Source organism: Piliocolobus tephrosceles, chromosome 3 (genome assembly GCF_002776525.5).
Source record: "Piliocolobus tephrosceles isolate RC106 chromosome 3, ASM277652v3, whole genome shotgun sequence".
Lineage (NCBI taxonomy): Eukaryota > Metazoa > Chordata > Mammalia > Primates > Cercopithecidae > Piliocolobus > Piliocolobus tephrosceles.
In genome coordinates, this window is record NC_045436.1 from 119129162 (window position 1) to 119153099 (window position 23938).

Here is a 23938-nt window from a genome sequence, read left to right on the forward strand (position 1 = left end):
CATGATTCTCGTGGACTGTCACTGGGAAGAACACAGCTGATGAGAGGGTCCACTATGCACACTTCCTAAGGGACTTTACTGCTAATATTTTCTTCCATGATGTTAGAACCTTGGGAGATTAAAAGGGAATGCTTCATCACTAACAATAGAAAATTCTTAATTTAATAACTCCCTGAAAAATTTTAGACTATTTCTGTTTAAAGATTTAATATGAGTAACTTATTCAAGGGAGAGGTTCAAGATGGTGTGCTGCTAATCCCTGTGTAGGAAAAATTGATAGTTACTAATTTGATATAACACAGTAATTTGATGTTCTTTAGAGTATCTTGACTACAGTCTAGAGAAATCTCCCAAATTATAAATTGAAAGCCACAAAGATATATACAAATATAGATTTGCATGTTGAGTAAATCAAGATCAAATCTTATGTTCAACAAAACAAGGCTAATGGATTGTCAATAAATAATGCTGGACTTTTCAATCATCTTCTGTGAATATGTCAATAAAAAGATTAGACAAACATTCATTCTTTATTGATTCATTTATGATTCTCATTCTTTTCAGTCTGTTAACCTTGCAATTGACAATAGTCTGCTTTTGTGTTAGGAAAGGAAATCTGAGATTTATTTGCCTGTGGTAGGTTCTTGGGATAAGGTAGTGAAGACTAAAGACAGAGTGTTCTTGATTTAAACTTTTACATATGTCATTTTCTTTTTGCTTCTACAAGTCTTTATTGTAAAATAGATTCAAATATTACATAGGGAATTGAACTTAACTACATATGAATGTTTTTTTTTTTTTTTTTTTTTAGTCGAGTCTCGCTCTGTCACCTGGGCTGGAGTGCAGTGGTGCAATCTCTGCTCACTGCAACCTCCGCCTCCCGGGTTCAAGTGATTCTTCTGCCTCGGTCTCCCAAGAAGCTGGGACTACAGATGTACACCACCAGGCTTGCCTAATTTTGTATTTTCAGTAGAGATGGGGTTTTACCATGTTGGCCAGGCTGGTCTTGAACTCCTGACCTTAAGGGATCTTCCCACCTCAGCCTCCCAAAGTGCTAGGACTACAGGTGTGAGCCACCGCACCTGACCTGAGTCATCTTAAGTATGTATTTTAATGTTCTTTCATCCTGGGATACTGTGTTTCTATGAGATCTATTGATCCAAGATCACCCAAGGAGTCTGTCATTAACAGGAGTCTTTGGCTTTTCCCCTTGCTTATTTGAGGCAAACCTGTTGTGGTTGGCACTGTGTTCAAACCACAGAAAGTACCAGGTAGTTGGGTTGAAGACACAGAGATGGGAAGAATGGAACAGCTGTAGGAGAGAGAACCTTGGCTTCAAGCAGCAAAATGTAATATTTGTGGGAATAATTAAAGATGAGACTATAAGAAAATAGTAGGAGTAACTGTGTATACCATCTTTTCCTACACTGGGGTCCAGGACATACTGTCTCAGTGTTTTCTCATGGAGCATTTATAGATCATTCTACACTGGAAGACTGAGAAGGCAGAATGGTCAGGTTAGGCATATATTTATTCAAAAACTGATTTTTTATTGCAAAGTTCAAACCCTAAGTCCTTTTCTTGGAGGGAAGACTAACCACAAAGTTTATTTTATTCATTAACTCATCCATCCATTTATCCATCCATTCTTCCATCTATCTATTCATTCATCCATTCATCCACCTATCCTGTTATCTAGCCACAAAAAATTGTTGGGATTCTGCTCTGCTCTGGGCTCTTTATGTAGCCATTGAGGATATAAGAGAGAAAAAACAATCATATTCCTTATCCTCTTGGAGGTATGGCAAATGGAGGGGACAGATATCAGCATATAAACATTCAAAATATCTATAAATACATTTTTATTATATTAAGAAGTTATATAGTTGTGACAAGTGCTAGTGAGGAAATAGCAGGTGCAGTGAGAGTAACAATTCCTCTTTTGCTCTCTAACATTCGAGTGGCTAATCTTTCTCGTGGTTTTATGTATTTTACACAATTGAGGGAGTCAAGTGTTAATTAAATAAACATACAAATGAATACCCAGTGAAAAACTGTGATGAGAGAGAGTAATTGTAATGGGACAATTCAGATTGAGAGAGGTGGGGCAAGGATAGGAAAGACCACTTTGATGAAGTCATATGTGTGTTGAGACCTGCAGGGCAAGTAAAGTTAGCAAGACAGTGAATGAGTTACGGGAAAAGGGTAGGTAAACCCTGTTTAGAATGATAGCCAAACTTGGCAGGGCGAGGTGGCTCATGCCTGTAATCTCAGCACTTTGGGAGACCGAGGCGGGCAGATCATGAGGTCAGGAGACCGAGACCATCCTGGCTAAGATGGTGAAACCCTGTCTCTACTAAAAATACAACAGATTAGCTAGGTATAGTGGCACATGCCGGTAGTCCCAGCTACTCAGGAGGCTGAGGCAGGAGAATCCCTTGAACCCAGGAGGCGGAGGTTGTAGTGAGCCAAGATCACCTCACTGCTTGGGTGACAGAGCTAGGCTCCATCTCAAAAAAAAAAAAAAAAAAAAAAGGAAAGCCAGTCTTAAAAGACTCCATTGTGGCCAGAGGACAGTGGTCAACAGGAAAGTGGTTGAGATAAAGCTGGAGAAGAGCCAGCGGCATGTTAATGCAGAGCTTTTAAAACTATGGCCTGAGTTTGGATTTTGTATTTCATCTTAGTTGCAGGGGTTGTTCCCAAAATAACTGTCACCAAATGCAAAATACGATAAAACTCTTTTCTTTGTCACATTCAGTCACTGAAAACTTCAAATCTTTCAAAAATTTTCATGTTTCTTTTTCCACTGTGCAAAACTTTAAATCTTAATTTAAAATATTATATTTCACCTTTTTCACTTAGGGCACATTTGAGTTTTTTGATTGACTGCAATTCATGTTTTCCAGCACTTTTCGTAAGTATTCTTAATTAAAAGCTTTGTTGTAAGTTGAAGAATTTTAGGTAAAGTTCTTATTTTCACATATCCACATACTTATCCTGGTAGAAGCCTTTGTCAGATTGGGCTTTTATTAGTTATTGTGTATAAGCTTCCTCTTGGTAGTAACTTGAAATTTAAAAAATTAACAAGGAGAAGTTGTAGAAAATTATTGGTGATTATATACGTCCCTCATACTGGATTTCTATGGATGATGCAAAAAGGTTTGATGAGTTCATTTCTATACTGATGGTCTTCTCTTAAACAAAGGGTAGTTGTGGTGAGTAGAAATTGGCAGGAATCCTTTATATATATGTGTGTGTGTATATATGTATATGTATATATATGTATGTGTATATATATGTGTGTGTGTGTGTGTGTGTATATATATACACACTTTTTTTTTTCTTAAGCAAATACAGACTCATATTCTTCTGGTGCACAACTTGTACTTTCAGAGTCAGTTTTGAAAACTAAACTTTTTTGCATTACTGGGAGTGCATCCACAGGAAGACCTTTAGCTGATAGAAACTTATTGGTTTTGGTGTCTTTTAATGTGATTTTATGCGGTGTCTAACATGCTTTTAGGAGGAACTAAAATATTAGGAGAATTTAACATATTGAACTTTTCCTGGAAACAACATCACGTTGATGATGCTCACTTGAGTCTTGGAATAAAACCTTTTACTATTTCAGCTTGTTTTGTAAGAAACAAAACAAAACAAAACTCACAAACCTCATTAACCTTGATTCGCAGCCTCATATGCTCAAGAGCAGGTGCTCACAAAATCGGTGGCAAAATTAATTGATCAGAGTTGAGCTAAATCTTCTCAGAATTTATTTCAGAAAAGACTTCTAAATATCTGTGAAAGGAAACCTTGAATCCTCTTAGCTGACAATGACTCTGACATTTAAGGTTAAACCTGAGCTCTGTCTAACTTCTTCTGGTACTGCCTACTAAGTATTCAGGTTCAAAGTCCTGAGGCTGCCTCAAATTTAACATATCTAGAGTCAAATTTATTGCCTCTGAGCAGTTGGTTTCCCAACCTGACTCCATTATTTTTTCAGCACTTGCATTTGGAGCACGGAATCCTTTTGTTACCACCTACATCTAATTAGTCAACACGTTTTATTCTTTCCCTCAGGTCTCTTGCATATATAGATTTTTCTTACTAGTCTCCTGTAAGAGGAAGTCCAGGATGCCCCCATGACCTTACATTTGGCTTATTGTAATAGCTTCCACACTGTCCAAATTCTAAGTTTTCTCTCTCTCTTGTGCAAGATTTGTCACCCTTATCTCTCCATTATAACATCCTCCCAAACACTTTCATCATGTCACATATCTCCTTATGACGTTTAAAAAATTTCCCTGTTGCTTAGCAGGTAAGATATTGCTATGCAAGATGATCCCACATCTTCACTATCTCTCACTTTGTTATTGTTATGGGTTGAGTTGTAACACTCTCAAAAAGATATGTCAAAGCCCTAACCTTCAGTACCTCAAAATATGATCTTATTTGGAAATAGGGTCTTTGCAGAGGTAAGTAATTTAAAATGAGATCACTAAAGTGAGCCTTAATCCAATATGACTGATGTTCTTATAAAAAGGGGACATTCAGACACATGGATAGATGCCCACACAGGAGAATACCATGTGCACATGAAGGCAAGGATTGGGGTAATGAATGAACAACCCAAGGAATGCCAAAGAAGGCCAGCAAACCACCAAAAGCTAAGTGAGGAGCATAGAAGATTCTCCCTTACAGCCCCCAGAAGGAATCAACCCTGCTGACACACTGATTTTCGACACAGTTCTAGCAACAGTTCAACAGTATCCATCTGTTGTTTAAGCCACCCAGTTTGTGGTACTTTGTTCTGATAGTCCTGACAAACTAATGAAATTATCTACCATGAACTCTCCTTTCAAACGAGGTTATTTTGCTCTGTTTACCCTGCTACATCAAGCACATTTTTCTTATTGCTTCTCCTGGACCTCCCTTTTCTCTGTCTAAAATTGTATACAGATTTCTTTTAGGTTCTAATTTAAGCAAATGTTGACAAAATAATCAAATATTCCTTGTTTTTTCTGAGCATTTATTATCACCAGTCATTGACCCTATTAAGTTGCTTTGAATTGTCAGTAATTTTTACTTACTTGCATTCATTTGAAACTAATGACTTTGGAGGGCTAGGGATCACCCTCCCTCGTATTCTGCATATCACCCAGTTCAGGGTTTTGATTTTCAGAGTCGCTCTTCAAATATCTTGGTGTACTTAGTTTCTTTGATTGAAATGTAAGTGTATATAAGTACTTCAACTGTGGATTTAATTGAGTAAGTGGGTTTGAAGGAGTTTTGAAAAATGAAAAGGAGAGATTGGTAAATGTGGTTAGAGGAGGTTTGGAGCTGGCTTAAGAGAATTAACAAAGGCCTGGGAAGGTCCCCCAGGGGATTCTGTTCTAGTGGTCTAGGAATCAAATACCACATTTGCCTAAGAGTTGTTTGGGAAGGCATGGCTTATCTTATATTTTGGATATCTGGAAAAATGAATGGCATTTAAGTAAGTACTGTTTTCTGAATAGGTGGAAGACAGTTTGCATAGCAGATCTCTCCTGGATGTGGGATGACCATTACTTGTACTACACATTTACTGTACTAGGCAACACGTTTACTGTAGTAGGCATAGAGAATAATAGAATATCCTTTTTGTTTTAGTGGGTTAGAAATCTATTCTTGGTTAGGAGTTAGAGAGAACTGATGTTTAATATCAGCAAGACGATTTTACTGAAAAGGGATAGCAGATACAAATTGGAGCTATTTACCTGTCTAAGATCTTCAGCCATTACTTCATGCTAATTCTAGGGATGATATACTACCTTATGCAATGTGACACAGGATTTTAATTCTCTGATGAAATGTTTGTATAGTTTATTTTTAAATTTATTAATACTTTTCATTGAGATGGGATCTCACTCTGTCACCCAGGCTGCAGTGCAGTGGTGTGATCTTGGCTCGCTGCAGCCTCTGCCTCCTGGGCTCAAGCGATCTTCCCACCTCAGCGTCCTGAGTAGCTGGGACTGCAAGTGTACAGGTATATGCTACCATGTGCAGCTAATTTTTTTGTATTTTTGGTGGAGATAGGATTTTGTTATGTTTCCCAGGCTAGTCTCGAATTCCTGAGCTCAAGTGATCTGCTCACCTCGGCCTTCCAAAGTGCTCGGATTGCAAGCATAAGCCATCACATCTGGCTGTGTTTGTATATTTTAGTACTTGTAAAACTTAATATTAAATGAACTTAAACAGGTGGACTGTTTTATGTTTATAATATTACATGACTAATTTTGTTAGCTTTGTTGAGAGGGTGGTGTGGGAGAATTAAGTGCAAAGAGGCTTTATCCTAACATAAATTTGTTCTTCCCATTAAAAAAATATGATTCCTAAGTATGACTTTTCTTATATTTTAAAGTTTTTTCTTTGTGTTTAGATACATATCTCCAGCACCGTAATAAAATCTAAAGACATAATATGATCAATTACCCATATATTTATTTGAGATAAATTATTTTGAGAAAATAATAAAATTATTAAATGAAGCCAAACTGTTTTCTATCCTGGCACATTGACCTGTGTTCACAGAGAGATTTAACTAAAGATAAGTTGAAGGAACATCAAAATATTTTCTATTCTACTTTCCACAAAAGTGTGGATTTTAGAAAGGTTAGACAAACAATTTGCAATATTGATTGATGCTAGTATATTTTTGTGTTAGTGACAATTGAACTTTGAGAGGCTGTCAACAAAACTCTACAGGCTTTACACTAAACCTACCCTTGGCACTGGCATTTCCTTCTTTTTCCCACAACTTCAAACATAGGAATCCTAAAGTTTGAACAGGGTGTCCTTTATCTCGGAAGTTGTTTCATTTCTTGATTGTATTGTCTGTACTCTTGTAGCAAAGACAGGCCTTTGACTGGGCACAGGGACTGCACAGAAGTGGTGCTAACTGCATTTGCTTGAAAATCTACAGGGGTGGATGCATGCACCCCAGGTGTGTAAAAGATGATCAGTTAAGTACAGCAAGAAAATGCTAGGACCTATCCAGTATTTAGTTAAAAAAAAAGCCTTAGTACTATTTATTCTATGTACTGATAGGCCCAAATGTCAGACATTCCCATGTCATTTTCTGTCTAGCAACCTTGTCTTTTGTTAGTAGAGCTTTGAGCTAGGGATAAATAGGGGACAAATCATGACAATTTCCATTCAGTTTTGTGTGGTAGGATGGGTACTGAAGATATATGTCTGAGCGTCCCTATAAACTTTATAAAATTAATCAGGGAGAACGGAGAGGGAGAAAGGAAAATGAACTAAGCTTGCAGCACTTTCAGCATTCATCAGGAGTCAGTTCGCTCTCTGACCTGCTTCCTCTATTTCTGTTTTTCTTTTTCTTTTTTTTTTTTTTTCTTTTGAGATGGAGCCTCACTCTGTCCCCCAGGCTAGAGTGCAGTGGTGCGACCTTGGCTCACTGCAACCTCCGCCTCCCAGGTTCAAGTGATTCTCCCGCCTCAGCCTCCCAAGGAGCTGGGATTACAGGCACACACCACCATGCCCAGCTAATTTTTTGTATTTTTAGTAGAGACGGGGTTTCATGATGTTGGCCAGGCTGGTCTTGAACTCCTGACCTCGTGATTCGCCTGCCTCAGCCTCCGAAAGTGCTGGGATTACAGGCATGAGCCACCACGCCCGGCCATGCTTCCTCATATTTCTTTGCTCCTATTGCTCCAGAATAGCCCTTTGCATCTCAGAGAGAAGCAGCACTAGGAGGAAGTTCTCCTCAGATTGTGTTTCACAGCTGGGGTTTGGAGGGAAGCAACTCTCCAAAGTTACTGGAGCAAGGAGAGCCATTCAATGTGTCTAACATTGAGGCAAGGGGACCAGAACTTTATTCCACTATCCTGACTCCATTAATTAATAATTGAATATAGGCCATCCTAGGGAGGGCTCATATGTTGGTTCTCTTCTAGGGCAATTCCTGGAGAGGGGGAATTGGCTATCAGCTGCCAGCAACCAGCAATGCAGGCAGCTGTAGGCTTGAATGCCTTGGTCCTAACGGAGAAATCTGGACTGTGCAAGACAGGGCTTCTGTGCTGCCCCAACTCACCCTTCAGGATTTCTGGGCCAGAGGTCCAAAGGCCAAAGAGGGGGAGAGCAGATTGCAGAACCCCTATGGTTCCCTTTCTATGTTGTCTTCTTCACATTGCCAGGCCTAGCTGCTTTCTGCCAAAGCCAAAACCTTCCATCTCAGACATCAGTTTAAACACTTCTCCCTGTCCCTTCCCTCCATATTTTCCCAGTTTTCTTCTTTCATTAGTGTTTTTTTTTTTTCTCTGTAGTTAATTTGGGATTAATCTTGGGGAAGGGACTCAGAGTTGCTCATGCAGCATCTTCATCCAATACATTTTTCCCACATAGTAGCCAAAGTCATCTATGAAGGATGACAAGTGAATAGCTCAATAAATGGGTACAATTCAATCTTGTTAAGTGTGCTGCCAAAATTTCTAACATTTGAGAAGTTCAGATAACACAAAAAAGGTTGAGAATTATCACTGTGTATTTGCAAAGGTGATCTGAATAAAATAAGAAGGATGAAGATAGTGCTCGATGAGACTTACCAGGAAGCTGGAAGTCATTACTCGAAGTCCAAGAATCAGGGAGAGTGTTTTCATCTTTTCCTGTTATGTCATGAAAATGGTCAGATGGTTATTCCTCAGCCACATTGATGAATACATTGATTAAGTTTAAGTTAACTGAAAAAAATGCAGTTTGTGTTTTTATATATAATCTTTAAGAGACATGGCCTTCTGAATAATAATGATGAGAAAATCTTCAGGAATTTTACATAAAGAAATAGTCCATTTTAAAAAATAACGAAGCCATCATATAAATAGATACCAGTATAGCTTCTTTAAGAAATTATAATAAGGGTTCTGGTAAATTTATAGTTAGGACATTTTAAATTTTTCTAAACAGTATATTAATACTTAAATTACGGCTTTTCTTTGGAACTTATGTATGAGTAAAAGAAAAAAATCGTTGCCCTGTTTTCAGGTAATGTAAGAACTTCTCTTTCTAATGATTGTCTCTTGAAAAAGCTTTTCTTATTTCACAAGTCTTACTAATTAAGAATTTAAAAAGTTTATATTGGTGTTAAAGCATTTTCATGTTCTCCATCCCTCTCTTTGATATGAGATCGTATTCTGCCCTCTGTGCAACAGGCTAAACTCTTCACACACTCATCTATTTATTTCATTGTTTCTAGGTGTTTTCTGTAAAATAATTAGATTGCCTATCAAGATTGATATGAAGAAACAGAAAAGGTGAAAAGGGACATAGCCTGACAAAAATCATTTTTGAATTATGATTTTTCAATGTTGTAAAGTATATATTGTATTCACAGGGGGATTTCTGCTAAGTATGATCACAGGTAACTATGTTTATATAAGTGAAAGAAAGTATATACCAACAAAATAATACAAGGTGGACAATTCTAGGTCCCTTATGCAGAGTTTCAGAGAAGGAAGGTATGTTCTTAAGCTGAAGGGGACATTCTTGGAGGATCTGGGTACTTTAGTTGGTAGAGCATAGATTTACGTGGCAGTAAAGGAGAGCAATCTCCTTCCACATTCTACTTTCTGGTGTGGGAGGCAGGTGAGAACAGAAATGTTTTTTGTTTTTAATATGTAAAAGAAAATAATATCTTTCTCATGAGTCACTGTAAGAAGTAAATGATCTAGTAACGTGACAGCACTTTGAGAGATGTAAAGTGATTTCCAGCGGTATGGCCCTTATGTAAATATAAGCATTGTAGATATCTCAGTTCCCAAATCCCCAGCATCTTCAATTATTTAAGAGATATTTGTTATATGACTTACCTATGCCAGCCTCTGCACCGGGCACAGTAGGGAATACAGAAATATTTAAAGCAAGTTTCCTATGGAAAGAAGGTCAATGTTTAAAATAAAAGTTACATGTAAGATTATTTGTAATAAGAGCAGGAGAAAAAGTGATAATCATAGAGGTGTAACAGAGGTATATTTGTCACTGCCTTGACTCAGAGTAGCCTGAAAAATGTTCCATTTGCTGAGTTAACTTTTTATACAACCATGTCAGGTGACTAGGTCATCTCTGAATCTCTGGAGTTAGCAACTCTCCATTCTTTGTATCTCTGAAAAAAAAAAGTCCTTTTCTCTCTTTTCTTTACAAATGTTGAAATCTAGGTTCCTGTTTCAAGTCTATTTCCTCAGGATAAAGCATCCACATTTTAAAAATATAAAAAATGAAAAGATAAAATGATGCTATGAGATTTTTATGCAAAAGAATCTGTGTAAAAGTTAGAAGGCTCAATTTAAGAACTTCCCAGTATCTACATTTATGAATGGTTGCTTTTTAAAATTTATTTATTATTATTATACTTTAAGTTCTGGGGTACATGTGCATAACGTGCAGGCTTGTTACATAGGTATACATGTGCCATGTTGGTTTGCTGTACCCATCAACTTGTCATCTACATTAGGTATTTGTCCTAATGCTATCCCTCCTCTTGCCCTCCACCGCCTGACAGGCCCCAGTGTGTGAGGTTCCCCTCCCTGTGTCCATGTGTTCTCATTATTCTACTCCCACTTATGAGTGAGAATATGCGGTGTTTGGTTTTCTCTTCTTATGTAGAGGTCAAAATGTTGGCGAAGTTCGATGGTGGCCAGTTGCTGTATTATGTTAAGGGACATACTATTTTTTATAGTCTTCAGTGTTTGTTGGCAATAGGAGCAAGTTTTGTTGGAAGGGAAGGTCACTTATAGAGTTATAATCTTTATCCACACAAAGAAATAGCAGTTACGATGTTTGGCAGCAGATCGTCTCATATCTATTCATTGCTGAGGAACACTGATTTTTTTGAGTCATGATTTCTCAGTGAATTTTATGTGCTGGGATTAAGCTATGTAAATTATTTTGGGTCATTGGATTCCCACTGCCATTAGCACTAAGATGCCCAAGTCTTTATTAAAACTTTGTACTCATAATATGTAATTTATCTGCCAGGCAGTTAGGGACTCATGCTAATATTTACTAAGTCTTTCAAAAGCATACCTAATTAGTTCCATGTGCTGTGAAAAGCAAAGATGTAAAAGACATTGGCTCAGTCTTCAACCCCATTTTCAAACCCATTTTTAGTTCCTGGGAATACAGCTTATCTGAATTTCTTAACATCCTTGTATCTAGGGGTCTCGTTTCTAGTTGTGGCCAATGGAACATGACCAGAAAAAACGTATGACACTCCTAAGCTTGGCCACTATAAATTGTACCCCACTTTCTCTTTCCTATCTTTGAGCAAAATATAAAGGAGTGAAGAAGTCAACCATGAAGATATTTGGCTGAAGGGAGTTTCAGGCAAAGAAGACAATCATGCATAGACCCAGAGGTCACCAAGTGCATAGCTTGAAGAACAACAAGGAGATCAGAAAGGCTGAGAAGATTTTCTCTTCCTATCTTTGCTTGAACATCATCTTCTCAGCGAGGCTTATCTTCACTCTCTATTTAGAATCACAGCATGTTCTCCTTGCTCATATACACTCATTACCTCTGACATATGACCCAAAAGACGTCCACATTCTGATCTTCAGAACCCAAGAGAATGTCAAATTACGTGATACAAAGGTAATTAAGGTTGTAGATGAAATTAAGGTTTTTTTTTTAAATAGTCTGACTTTAAAATTGAGCTATTATTCTGGATCACTTGGTGGGCACAATATAATCACAAGTATACACAATATAATCACAAATGTAATCTTTAAAGTAGCTGTAAAAAATAAAAAGTAGAAGAGAGAGGCAGAAGAGAGTCACAGGGAGATGTGACAATGGAAGAAAAACACAGTAATGCTGACTTTAAGATGGAGAAAACAGCCTCTAGAAATTGGAAAAGGTGAGGAATTAATCTTCCCTAGAAGCACCAGAAGGGACCTCAGCCCTGCCAAAACCTTGATTTTAGCCCAGTGAGACCTGTGTAGAAGGTCTAACTTACAAAACTGTAAAGAATAAGTTTGTGTTGTTTTCAGCCACTATGTTTGTGGTAATTTGTTGCAGCAATAATAGAAAACTAATACAATATACTACCTATGACTTATATTGTTATTGTTGTCAGCTTTTTCAATTAAAATTTATTTTTAATAAGTAGTCTATTTACATGGATCAAAATACAAAACTATCCACAAGGGTAGAAACACAGAAGTCTAATTTCCGCAGGGACCCCGTCTCATTTCTCTTTTAGATAACTATGTAAATTAGGTATTTGTTTAGCCATATTGTGATGCTTACTGTTAGGTATCAACTTGACTGGATTGAAGGATGCCTAGATGGTTGGTGAAGCATTGTGATACAGTCTTTCTACCTTAGCACAGCTAGGTCCGAGTTCTTGTCTCACAACCAGGAACAATTAGGTGCATGGACACTGGAGAGTGAGTGGAGCAGAATTTATTGCAAAAGGAAAGCTTTCACTTCTGCCAAAACTACCATTGTGGGCTTACTGAATACCTTAGCCTCAGTCATGGTATTCCACACCATATTGCTTCTGACCAAGGAACTCACTTTACAGCCAAAGAAGTGCAGCAATAGGCTCATGCTCATGGAAGTCACTGGTTTTGCAATATTCCACATCATCCTGAAGCAGCTGGCTTGATAGATCAGTGAAACGGCTTTTTGAAGTTGCAGTTACAGGGCCAGGTAGGAGTCAGAACTTTGCACGATTGGGTCAAAGTTCTCCAGAAGGCTGTAATGCTCTGAATCAGCATCCAATATATGACACTCTTTCTCCCATAGTTAGGATTCACAGGTTCAGGAATGGCACCACTCACCATCACCCCTAGTGATCCACTACCAAAATTTTTGCTTCCTGTTCCCATGACATTATATTCTGCTGGCCTAGAGGTCTTAGTTTCAGAAGAAGAAATTTTTTACTGGGAGACATGACAATTCCAAAGAATTGGAAATTAAGACTGCCACTGGCTGCTTTAAGCACCACATGCCTCTGAGTCAATAGATTAAAAAGGGAGTTAAAATGTTGATTGGGGTGATTGATCTGGACTACTAAGGGGAAATTGGATTGCTACTCCACAATGGAGGTAAGGAAGTGTATGTTTGGAATACGAGAGCTCCTTAGGGTAGCCTCTTGGTATTATGTCCTGTGATTAAGGTCAATAAGAAATTGACCTTAATCCAAACCAATCCAACAACAATCCAATCAAGACGGGACTAGGAATGGTCCAGACCCTTCAGGAAGGGAAGTTTGGGTCACCCCACAGGGAAAGATGTCATCCATAGCTAGTATTTATTACTACCTTCTTCTACTACCCATTCTTTATTCTCTTGGACTTACCAGGAGGGCAAAGAAAATAAAGAATGGATAGGAAAAAATATCAGCTATGACCACATGATCAGTTACAGAAACGAGAACTGTAATTGTTGTAAGCATTTCCTCCCCATTTTGTTAATATGTTTGTGCATGTCTATAATATATATATACACATATATATTTATATATATGCATATATTAAACAAATATTTTTATTTTCTTTCCTCTGTTATTTCTTTATCATGTAACCTAAGATTGATCAAACTTTGGATCAATATTTAAGTATTATTAATATTGCATCATAGGATATAACCTATTGGATGTTAAGTTATCAGAAAAGGAGTAAACCTCACTGAAGAACTTTACTTCCTCTATCTTAGGACAGGATAAGTGCATTTTTGGTAGTATGCAGGGTAGTTGTATCATATTAGGCAGAATTATGACCTTGTCGTTGGCTTTATTTGGAAATTATTTGATCTAAGAAAATGTATGTGGATGCCAAGCTGACCAGCGGTAGATTTGTGATGATTAATATTAGGTGTCAGATTGACTGGATGGAGGGATGCCTAGACGACTGGTGAAGTATTCTTTCTGGGTGTGTCTGTGAAGGTGTTTTCGGAGGAAGCTGATGTATATGAGTCATTGGACTGAGAGAGGAAGACCCATCCTCAATGTGGGTGGTCAATATCCAAATAGTTGGGAGCCCAACTGGGACAAAGCAGGTGGAAGAAGGATACTCAGCTCGCCTTTGCTTCATCTCTTTCTTCTTCACTGGGAAGCCTTCTTCTCCTCCTGCAGACTCTAGGGTCTTTGGCTTTTGGACTCAGGGACTTGCACCAGTGGCATCCTGAGTGCTGTAAGGCCTTCAATCTCAGACGGGGAGTTGCAATGATGGCTTTCCTCAGCTGAAGCATTTGGACTTGGACTGAGCTACATTACTGCCTTCTCTGGTTCTCCAGCTTGCAGACAGCCTGTTGTAGGACTTCACCTTTGTGATTGTATGAGCCAATTTTTCTCTAATAAATTCCCTTTCATATACATATTCTATTGATTCTAGTCCTCTAGAGAACCCTAATATATATATATGTATATATGTTTATTTATACAGCAATTATACTATATATAGTATTATATATAGTGTTTTTTAAAAATAAGCAAATATACATACACTTGTTTATTTTGTCCACACTCATATACAAAATGTAGTGTACTTTATACATTATTCCACATCTTGCTTTTTTTTAAAAAAAATTTTATTATATATCTTGATCTCCATGTGAGAACACAGGCTTTCCTTATTCATTTTCATAGCTTGTATCACATTTTGCCATGTAGAATTACCATGTTTTATTCATCCAGATCCCTATATCTGGACACATAGATTTTTCTCATTCTTTTGCCATTATTAAATGCCACAATCGATATGTTTATATATATGTATCTTTTTGTACTTGTGCAGGTATATCTGTAGGATAGATTTCTAGAAATGGTATTGCTCAGTAATAAATATAACTGAGATCTTAAAAGATATTATAAGATTTTGCTCTCTAGGTTCCATTTTTAATTTCCACAAGTGAAGTATAAGAGGGCCTGTTTCCCACAGCCTCACCCACAAAAGATGTCTTTTTTTGAATTTATGCCCATCTATTACTTGAGAAACAGCATCTCAGTGTAGGTTTATTTATTCTATTATTGTAAATTAAGTTTAGCAGCTTTTCATGTACTTGGGACTGTATTATTATTATTATTATTATTATTTGTTTCTGTGAGTAGTCTGCTCACATCATTGTCATTTTTTACACTGACCTGTTTTTCTTCTCCATTCACAGGACCTTTTTGTGTTTTATTGAGAAATTAACATTTTGTCTGTGATATAAACAAAAAAGTGCTTTTTTTCCTAGTTTGTTATTTGCTCTTTATTTCACTCACATTTTTATCCATATAAAAGATATAGAATTTGGTACAAAGTAATCAATGTTTCCTTCTTGGACTTTAGGCTTTAGGGTTACATTTACAAAGGACTTCCTTATTCTAGGGATATAAAGGAATTCATTTGTGTTTCTTCCTAGTACTTAAGTTTGGAAAATTTATAATTTTAATGAATTTGGTATTTATCTTTCCCCAAAAGGCTCTCAATTTTTGTCCAAGAAAATTTATTAAAATGCCCCATATTACCTCTCATCTTATTATTGTATTAGGGTTCTCTAGAGGGACAGAACTAATAGGATAGGTGTATATGTGAAGGGGAGTTTATTAAGGAGTATTGACTCATACGATCAAAAGGTGAAGTCCCACAATAGGCCATATGCAAGCTGAGGAGCAAGGAAGCCACTTCAAGTCCCCAAACCTCAAATCTAGGGTAGCTCACAATGCAGCCTTCAGTCTGTGACTGAAGGCCTGAGAGCCCCTGACAAATCACTGGTGTAAGTCCAAGAGCTCAAAAACTGAAGAACTTGGAGTCTGATGTTCGAGGGCAGGAAGCATCCAGCATGGCAGAAAGATGAAGGCTGGAAAACTCAGCAAGTTACCACTCAGTAAATAACCACCACAAGTATGTACTGAAATTCTGTATACATCTGGGTTTATTTATGCACTTTTATGGGTTCCATCCTGTTATTTTTTGGTAGTTGTTGTAATACATGGGAATATTTTACTTTAATAGCCACATATTAATATCTTCATGTGGTACCCTGACTTTCCTCTTCCTTAAGGCTGTTTTATTGGTTTCCTACCAGGAGAAATGAAATTAACCTGTAGCATCTTCTTCCTTTTACTATCTCTTTCTCCACCATCCAATGTCAGTCCACAATGTCATATTTCTTAACATTTATTTTGTTTGCTTACATATACTTAAGTTTTTACTACTTGATTTCTCAGCTTTAAGTGGTGTCTTGTCTCTCAGCTTTTATCAATAAGGCAGTCAGTGAATTTATTCTACTTTCTATTATTTTTCCTGTTCTCCTTGGAAACTAAGCAGTTTACTGGGGGGTAATGCATATAAAAATAGGGGGATGAGGGAGAAGTGGCAGGGAAAGCTTTCATATTATGATGCAGATCAGGTTACTCGTGAGAGGAAAGAGAGGAAGAAAGCAAGATTAGGAGGGAAAGCCTCTGGTTCACGATGTAGATATGATAAAGCCTTGGCGCAAAGGGAAGATCTAAAGCAAAGACTGCCTGTTGCAGGAGTTCTATTTTGGACAGAAATGGCCAGATTCCAGTACTCCTGCAGTGATCAGTCATGGGCTGGTCTATACAGAGCTGTCAAAATGAGCCTAGATGGACAGAGTAAAGTGAGGGAGATGGGGTCTTTAATTGTCAGACAAGAAGCATAGGGCAAACACATAATTTGGATTGGAAACACATATTAAGAAGTAAGATGGAGTTAATTTAAGTAAATTAATCACTTTGTTTGAAAAAGAAAATTAATGTTTAGAGATAGAGTGTCCTCTCCAAGTCACTTGGCTGATTAGTGGCAGAGTTAACAAAAATGTAAATCTTCATTTATGTCTCTTTTCACCAGTCTCAGAGTCTAAGAAAGGCAAGAAACTTCCAGATACACACAATGAATATAAATTGCCATTTGAAATCTTTATTAGTTAGCAAAAAAATCTAACATAATCATCAGAGTTTTAAGTAGCAGTGACAGAAGATAAAAATGCCTCCATATCCCAAATGAACATCTCCATATACCAAGTAGCTAATTTTTATTCTTTTACAACTAAAGTCAGGGTTTTTATTTTCAGAGACAATTCTGCAAACTTGACATTAAAGTAATAGTTTGGCATGGTTTAAAATGCATTCAAATGTATACTAAATGTTTTAGAAAATATTCCATTGTTGAATACATTTCACATGGAATTTATGTGAATTAATTGAATTGATAGTGAAATATTATGAGCACCATGTGAACATACAAAAATGTATTCTTGTTGTTCACAGAGGCTAGAATCAAGTATATTGGATTGAAATTAACTTAGACACAATGCAATAAATGTCAACTTTGCAGTTTAAACAATTACATACACTAAGAAAAACAGTGCCGGTCTTGGTTCATGCTTGGGTGCCAGACTTTATTGTCATTCACTTCTAATCCTTACTTCAAATCAATTTCCCCTTTCTTGGCTCACACTTTGTGAACATTTTATTTAAAATTAAAGATACTTATCTAAAGGGTTTTGTCATTAATCAACAATACAACGAGAGGTCTATCGATAGATTTAGATTAAAGTTTCTGTCTACAGATATTTAGATGTTTTTGTTCATCTGGAGAGATCCAATTTTACCCCCTTATGTTTATAGGATTAGATGGTTCAGGTGGGATTTTGATGGGGGTACAAGGTAGTGATTTTGTAGTTTCCAACATTTAGGAAAAAGTAAATGATTGATGGCCCATATAATATTCTCTCTTTATCTAAAGACTTTCTCTGCCCTCAGCGGGCTATCTCTGTAGGTTCCAAAAAGTGATTTTTGAACCTCGGACCTGCACCTGGCTTGTGGGATAGAGGCATTTTGTCTTGTTAATAGGTCTTGTGGTGGTGAATAATTCGATTGAAAGATTAGTCATAGTGCTTTAAATCTGAATAATATAATTTCATGTTGGGATTGGTGCTAAAAGTAAACATGGTAGTTCTGCACTGATAAATCACATCTTATAAATGACAGAACACTTTACAACATATACTATTGCTCCACCATGTCTTCAATAACTCTGTTTAGTAGATTCTTTATATATAAAAGAAATCGAGAAATTTTATTTTGAGTGGGAGCTGAAGTTGGTTGTTTAGTAGTAGTAGTTTGAGTAGTGACTGAAATAGTGGTTTGGTGTGTGGGTGCAGCTGAAGTTTCAGAAGTGGCAGGTGCAAGAGTAGCTGGGGAAGAATTAGGTGTGGTGATTGGGGCAGCTGTGGTCTCCGGTGGAGCTGGTGTAGTTGCAGAAGGTGTGGGTAGGGCAGCTGTGGTCCCCGGTGGAGCTGAGGAAGGTGGTGGAGCTGGTGTAGTTGCAGAAGTTGTGGGTAGGGCAGCTGTGGTCTCCGGTGGAGGTGAGGAAGGTGGTGGAGCCGCTGCAGTTGCAGAAGGTGTGGGTAGGGCAGCTGTGGTCCCCGGTGGAGCTGAGGAAGGTGGTAGAGCTGCTGTAGTTGCAGAAGGTGTGGGTGGGGCAGCTGTGGTCAGTGGAGCTGAGGAAGGTGGTGGAGCTGCTGTAGTTGCAGAAGGTGTGGGTGGGGGAGCTGTGGTGTCTTGTGGAGCTGGGGAATTCGGTGGTGTTAATGTAGCTACAGAAGAGCTTGTGTTAACATTTTCTCTTGAAGATGTGGTGGTGGCATTCTGAGGAAGAGAAGTCACATTTGGAAGGGTAGTAATTTTGGTGGAAGCAGATGGGGAAGTCACAGATGGAATTTGGGTTGTAGCCACTAAGGCAGGGTTGACCACACTGCTAGTATCTGGATGTTTAGATGGCTGGGGAGGATTTGGGAATTTGTGGGGGTTATGAACTGAAGGTGGAGGCCTAGGCCTACAGCGTTTGTATACACATTTATGGGGCTTTATAAGGTGTGGCTTCTGGTGAGTTGGTAGTCCAGGATGATGTGGTAATTCAAAGTGAGGTTTGGGTAAATGGTGATGATGCCTTCTGTGACGTAGTTCGTAAGCCCTTTCTTGACCTTCACTGAACTGCAGAAAAGAAAGAAAATGTAAGAAATGAAAAAAGTATCCATTTATTTATCAATCAGGTGATCACTGATGACCATGAGATGAGCAGTATTTGTGGAGTGCTGGGATTAGAAACCAGAGTACATTATTGAGTCAAGTGATTATCTTCCTAATTTCACGTAATTTTCACTAAGTTTCAAGAAAGAATTGCTACTAGAGAGTTTTCTTTTGTCAAATGTCTACCCTCTAGATAGCTGGGATGAATATATTCCTGTGGGCTCTAGCCTGAATGCTTAGCTGGATACGAACTTTTGTGCTTCCAGTTTCTCTCTTCTTCCTCTGGTGGAAAATGGTCAAGTTACTGCATCAGGTCCCGGCACAAAGGCTTCCTGCTTACTCAGCACGTTCACAAAACTTTAGTCAAAGACATTCAACTGAGATCCAAGAGCCCTTTCTGGATTACACCCCTTATATCTACCATCATCAAAACACGAAACAGTCAAACAACAACAAAGCCCCAACAAACAAAATATCCCACCCCAGCCTCATGTTCTCCATATTTCAGGAAACAGTTTTTAGCCTTTATAAATTGGAGAAACAACTTTGGTCATTACCTTTTAACTTTATTGTTTCAAAAATTAGAATTACAGAATTCATGATTCAGGGGGTTCATGAATCATCTGATTTTTAGAGAAAATTTGCATGTTTATGCATTTTGTCTGGATAGAGCACCAATTATTTTCATGATTTCTGAAAGGTGTTTACATCTGAAAAGAACACTGATCTAGTCCAACTGTACATCTGATACTTGATCTTTTATCAGTATACCTGCTGAAAGGCTTTCCAGTCTATGCATCTAACCTTTTCTGATTAAGAACTCACTACAGTAATTCCTAAGGCAGCCTGATAGAGAGTTCTTGATACTGAATGTAGGTTTGTTTTTTGGGATTTTTATTGTTAACTGAGTAGAATTTTCTTCATGAAGATTTCCATTCTTTGGTCCTAATTTTATGTTTTGGCAGATTTACCGAAAATCCAGGAGTTCTTCAAAATTTGAAAATAACTTCTATGCCATGTGAGTTATCATTTTGCAAGATGAATATTTTTATTTCCTTTAGCTATTGCTGACATTATTTGAGTTAGAGTACCATCACTGTTTCAGTTTCTTATCTGTAAACATACTTCATGCCTTTTATATCCTTCTTCCCTGTATTCAATCTCATACTACATTTTTTAGTGATCAGTTATATTAAATTGGAGAAAAGAAATATTACTAGGATAAATGAGACCATCCCAAACAAGGATAGGTTACATTTTCTTCCTAATGATTTTCACAGAAGCCCTTTTTAGATCACCAAATGGGTACATCATTCCAGTCCCAAGTTATAAAGCTTTCTTTGGACACAAAGTTTAGTGCAGATGACGTGATAACTTCTCAGAGACTAGCCGAGTTGTTTAAGATAAGATAACGTCCTCAGATTAATATATCCAGCCTCAAAAGTAGCTTCTAGGTGTTGGGCTTTCAGAGATGAATGAAACAGAGACCCTCATGAGGCTCATGTGATTAAGGGAAGGAACCACATAACTATTTCAAAGCAAAGAGGTCATAGAATTAGATTTTGGATCTGAATCTAAATCATTTAATCTAAATCTAAATTTAGATTAAATTTAGATTTAGATTAAATTTAATCTAAATCATTTCATAAATGAATAAACTGAGATCCAGGCATATTAAGTAACTTGCCCAAAGTCACTCGGTTATTCAATGGCAGACACAGGACAGATTCAAACCTCCACTGCTGGTCTGTTGCAGTGTGTTTCAAACATGTTCCTCTAAGATCTGGACATTCTCCACAACATCCATCAATACAAGAAAGGATTATTTGTTTAGAAAATTAAATTATCCAGGAAATTTTAATTCATAACTGGGAACAGCCATTAGTTAACATAATGGCTTCTGATACTCATAACTTTGATATTTTTCCATAGGTCTGTCTTAAAAGGGCATAGGTTTGCAGAATTGGTAACACTGACTCCAGGAATCTCTGAGGAGATCCTTTCCGTTACAGGGGTACTTGTTTTCTCATAAAATAAACAGGTCATATTGTTCAAACAGATCTTTCCCTGGAGATTGAATATGCGATCCACATAACTAGGGACCTGCTCTGACTGAAGCAGGATTGAGGGCCTCACATTCCATGATCTCAGTCTTTCCCTTTCCAGATGGTCTCTGAGGATATTGCAAAGAATGTCCAGATCTTATAGGAACATGTATGAAACACGCTGCAACAGACCAGCAGTGGAGGTTTGGCTCTGTCCTGTGTCTGCCACTGAGTAGCTGAGTGACTTTGGGCAAGTCACTTACTGTGCTTATTCATTTATAAAATGATTTGGATTAAATGAAATTCCAGATCCAAAGTCTAATTCTATTTGCTTTGAAATAATTATGTAGTTCATTCCCTTAATCACCTAAGCCTCACGAAGGCCCCTCTTTCATTCACCTCTGTAAGTCCAATACCTAAAACTAGGCCTGGCCTATGGCAGGTACTCATTAGCTATTAATTGAATGAGTAAATGCATAAAAATGAAAATAATAGCTAATTTCTTATTAAATAAAATATTAACATTTAAAAGTTTATTCATATGTAAAATAGTTTCAGCTATTTTACTTTAGGTGACAAAAATAGTACCTACCACATTTTTATATGAAGGCAAATTAATTAAAATCCTATTAATTTTAATGTTAGCATGGCCTGGAACATGTATCAAATGACCAGTTTGTTTGCTTTACTTAGTATGTTGATTAGCTATTATGATTGGCAGTTACAGGTGGTTATAACAGAACTCGTTGACTAGAGTTGGATTGAGAGAAGTCTGAGAGAGGAAGGAGTTGAAAATGTATGCTTCTAAAGTTTTGAGTTTAGATGATTGAAGTATGGAGGTCCTTATAATAAATACAGATATGCCAGGGATAGTGTATTAAAGATAGCAACCTTGCTTGCCTGTTCACATTTGCTATTTATTTTTATTAAAAAAGTCTTTATATAACACTTACTTTATATGAGGCCCTATTCTGAGTGGTTTACAAATACAAATTTATTTAATTTCTTAGCAATATCGTAAGGTGGGTATGGTTATTGTCTTCATTATATGGATGGGAAACCTGAGTCTTAGACTAAGTAACTTTTAGGAGAATGTTTCTCCATTTGCAAACTGCACTTTTGAGAGGAGGGAAGAGGGAGAAGGCATGAGGAACAAGGAGAGAGTAGGCTGGAATCAAAGGAAGGAGAAGGAGAGACACATGACACTTGGAGCAAGAAAGGAGGGTATAAGAAAGCAGAAGACTCCTAAAATAACCAGAGGAATGCCAAATTTTCTGAGGAAGGAAGAGGAGGAGAAAATTAGTCAGAAAGGAAGAGAGCTAGAAGAGAGCAAGATCAAGATTACATTTTTTATTTTTTTATTTTGAGATGGAGTCTTCCTCCATCACCCAGTTGGAGTGCAGTGGCGTGATCTCAGCTCACTGCAACCTCAGTCTCCTGAGTTCAAGGAATTCTCCTGCCTCAGCCTCCCTAGAAGTTGTAATTACAGGTGTTCACTCCACACCTGGCTAATTTTTGTATTTTCAGTAGAGATGGGGGTTTCACCATGTTGGCCAGGCTGGTCTCGAACTCCTGACCTCAGGTGATCTTCCCGCCTCGGCCTCGGAAACTGCTGGATTACACATGTGAGCCACAGCACCTGGCCCAAGATTACATTTAATTGAAATTAGAAAGCACATTACATTTCTTCATGTGCTACCAGCTTATTTTTATGACCATTTGAAAACCTGTGATCCTTTTTTAAAGAGAATGAAAGCATTATGTTAAATAATGCTATAGTTGACAGAGCTCTTCATCTGACTCCAGAATACATCCCTTCAAATCTTCCTTTGGGATATCTGGAAGAGAGAAATCAGACTATCCACTCCCTGAAATCACTCCACAAAAGCAGGTTGTTGCCAGAGCTCCAGGGCTGACGTTTTCTGGCTCTGAGTTGATGCTACTCTCTGGTACATTCCTGTATTTTCTTTTCTTTTCTTTTTTTGAAATGGAGTCTTACTCTGTTGCCCAGGCTGAAGTGCAGTGGCACAATCTTGGCTCACTGCAAACTCCGCCTCCCAAGTTCAAGTGATTCTCCTGTCTCAGCCTCCCGAATAGCTGGGATTACAGGTGTGTGCCACCATGCCCAGCTAATTTTTGTAGTTTTAGTAGAGACGAGGTTTCACCATGTTGGCCAGGCTGGTCTCGAACTCCTGACCTCGCATTCCTGTATTTTCTAAGAATCAGGTCAAGGTATTTCTGTGCTACCTTCTCATATTCAAGTTCTTTGGAAACCGTTTCTCTCAGCAGGCACTTTTTTGAGATTTGGGTAGTTTGAAGAGTTTTCTTTATTCTAAGCACTTGGAAGAAAGGATTCTTTAGGTGTCTGGATTTGTGGGAGTTATGATGAAAGGCCGCCTCAAAAGAACAACCTGGATTCATCATTTCACAATAACATAATTATTTGTGTTAAATGGAAAGTTATTTCTTTCAATATAGAGTTGTTGGTAGCCAGGGATTCCCTATTAAAATTTTACTTATTAAAAAGTTAACATCACCGTGCATATTCAGAACTTAAAGCCTTATCAACTAGTATGTAAATTGAGATTACAATAATCTTGTTATAATTTTAACATCTACACTATATTTTATAGTTTATAAATTCTCATTTACCCTTCAGCAGCCCTGTGAAGCATATAGTGTTATTTTATACATAGGGAAATTAGGGTCCTATAAATAGATTCTAAATTGCTCAAGATTCATCTGGATGGTAAACATCAGAGATGAGTTTAAGTCCACATCTTCTGAGCCCAACTTAAGCACTCTTCTACAGTCACACAAATCAGCATTAGGGTCCAGGGAAAAAGCCTGATTGTTT

At 37.6% G+C, this 23938-nt stretch overlaps 1 protein-coding gene across 4 annotated transcripts in view; it reads right to left on the reverse strand.

The window, feature by feature from the left end:
* Positions 1-16902: 16902 nt before the first annotated feature.
* Positions 16903-23938, reverse strand: part of MUC7 (mucin 7, secreted) — a 60301-nt gene continuing 53265 nt past the window's right edge. For all 4 annotated transcript variants that reach the window (XM_023190238.1, XM_023190239.1, XM_023190241.1 and 1 more), the window contains one exon: positions 16903-19000. In XM_023190238.1, the coding sequence (XP_023046006.1) occupies positions 18014-19000 (987 nt within the window). In that variant the 3' untranslated portion in view covers positions 16903-18013. The remainder of the gene's footprint in view (positions 19001-23938) is intronic.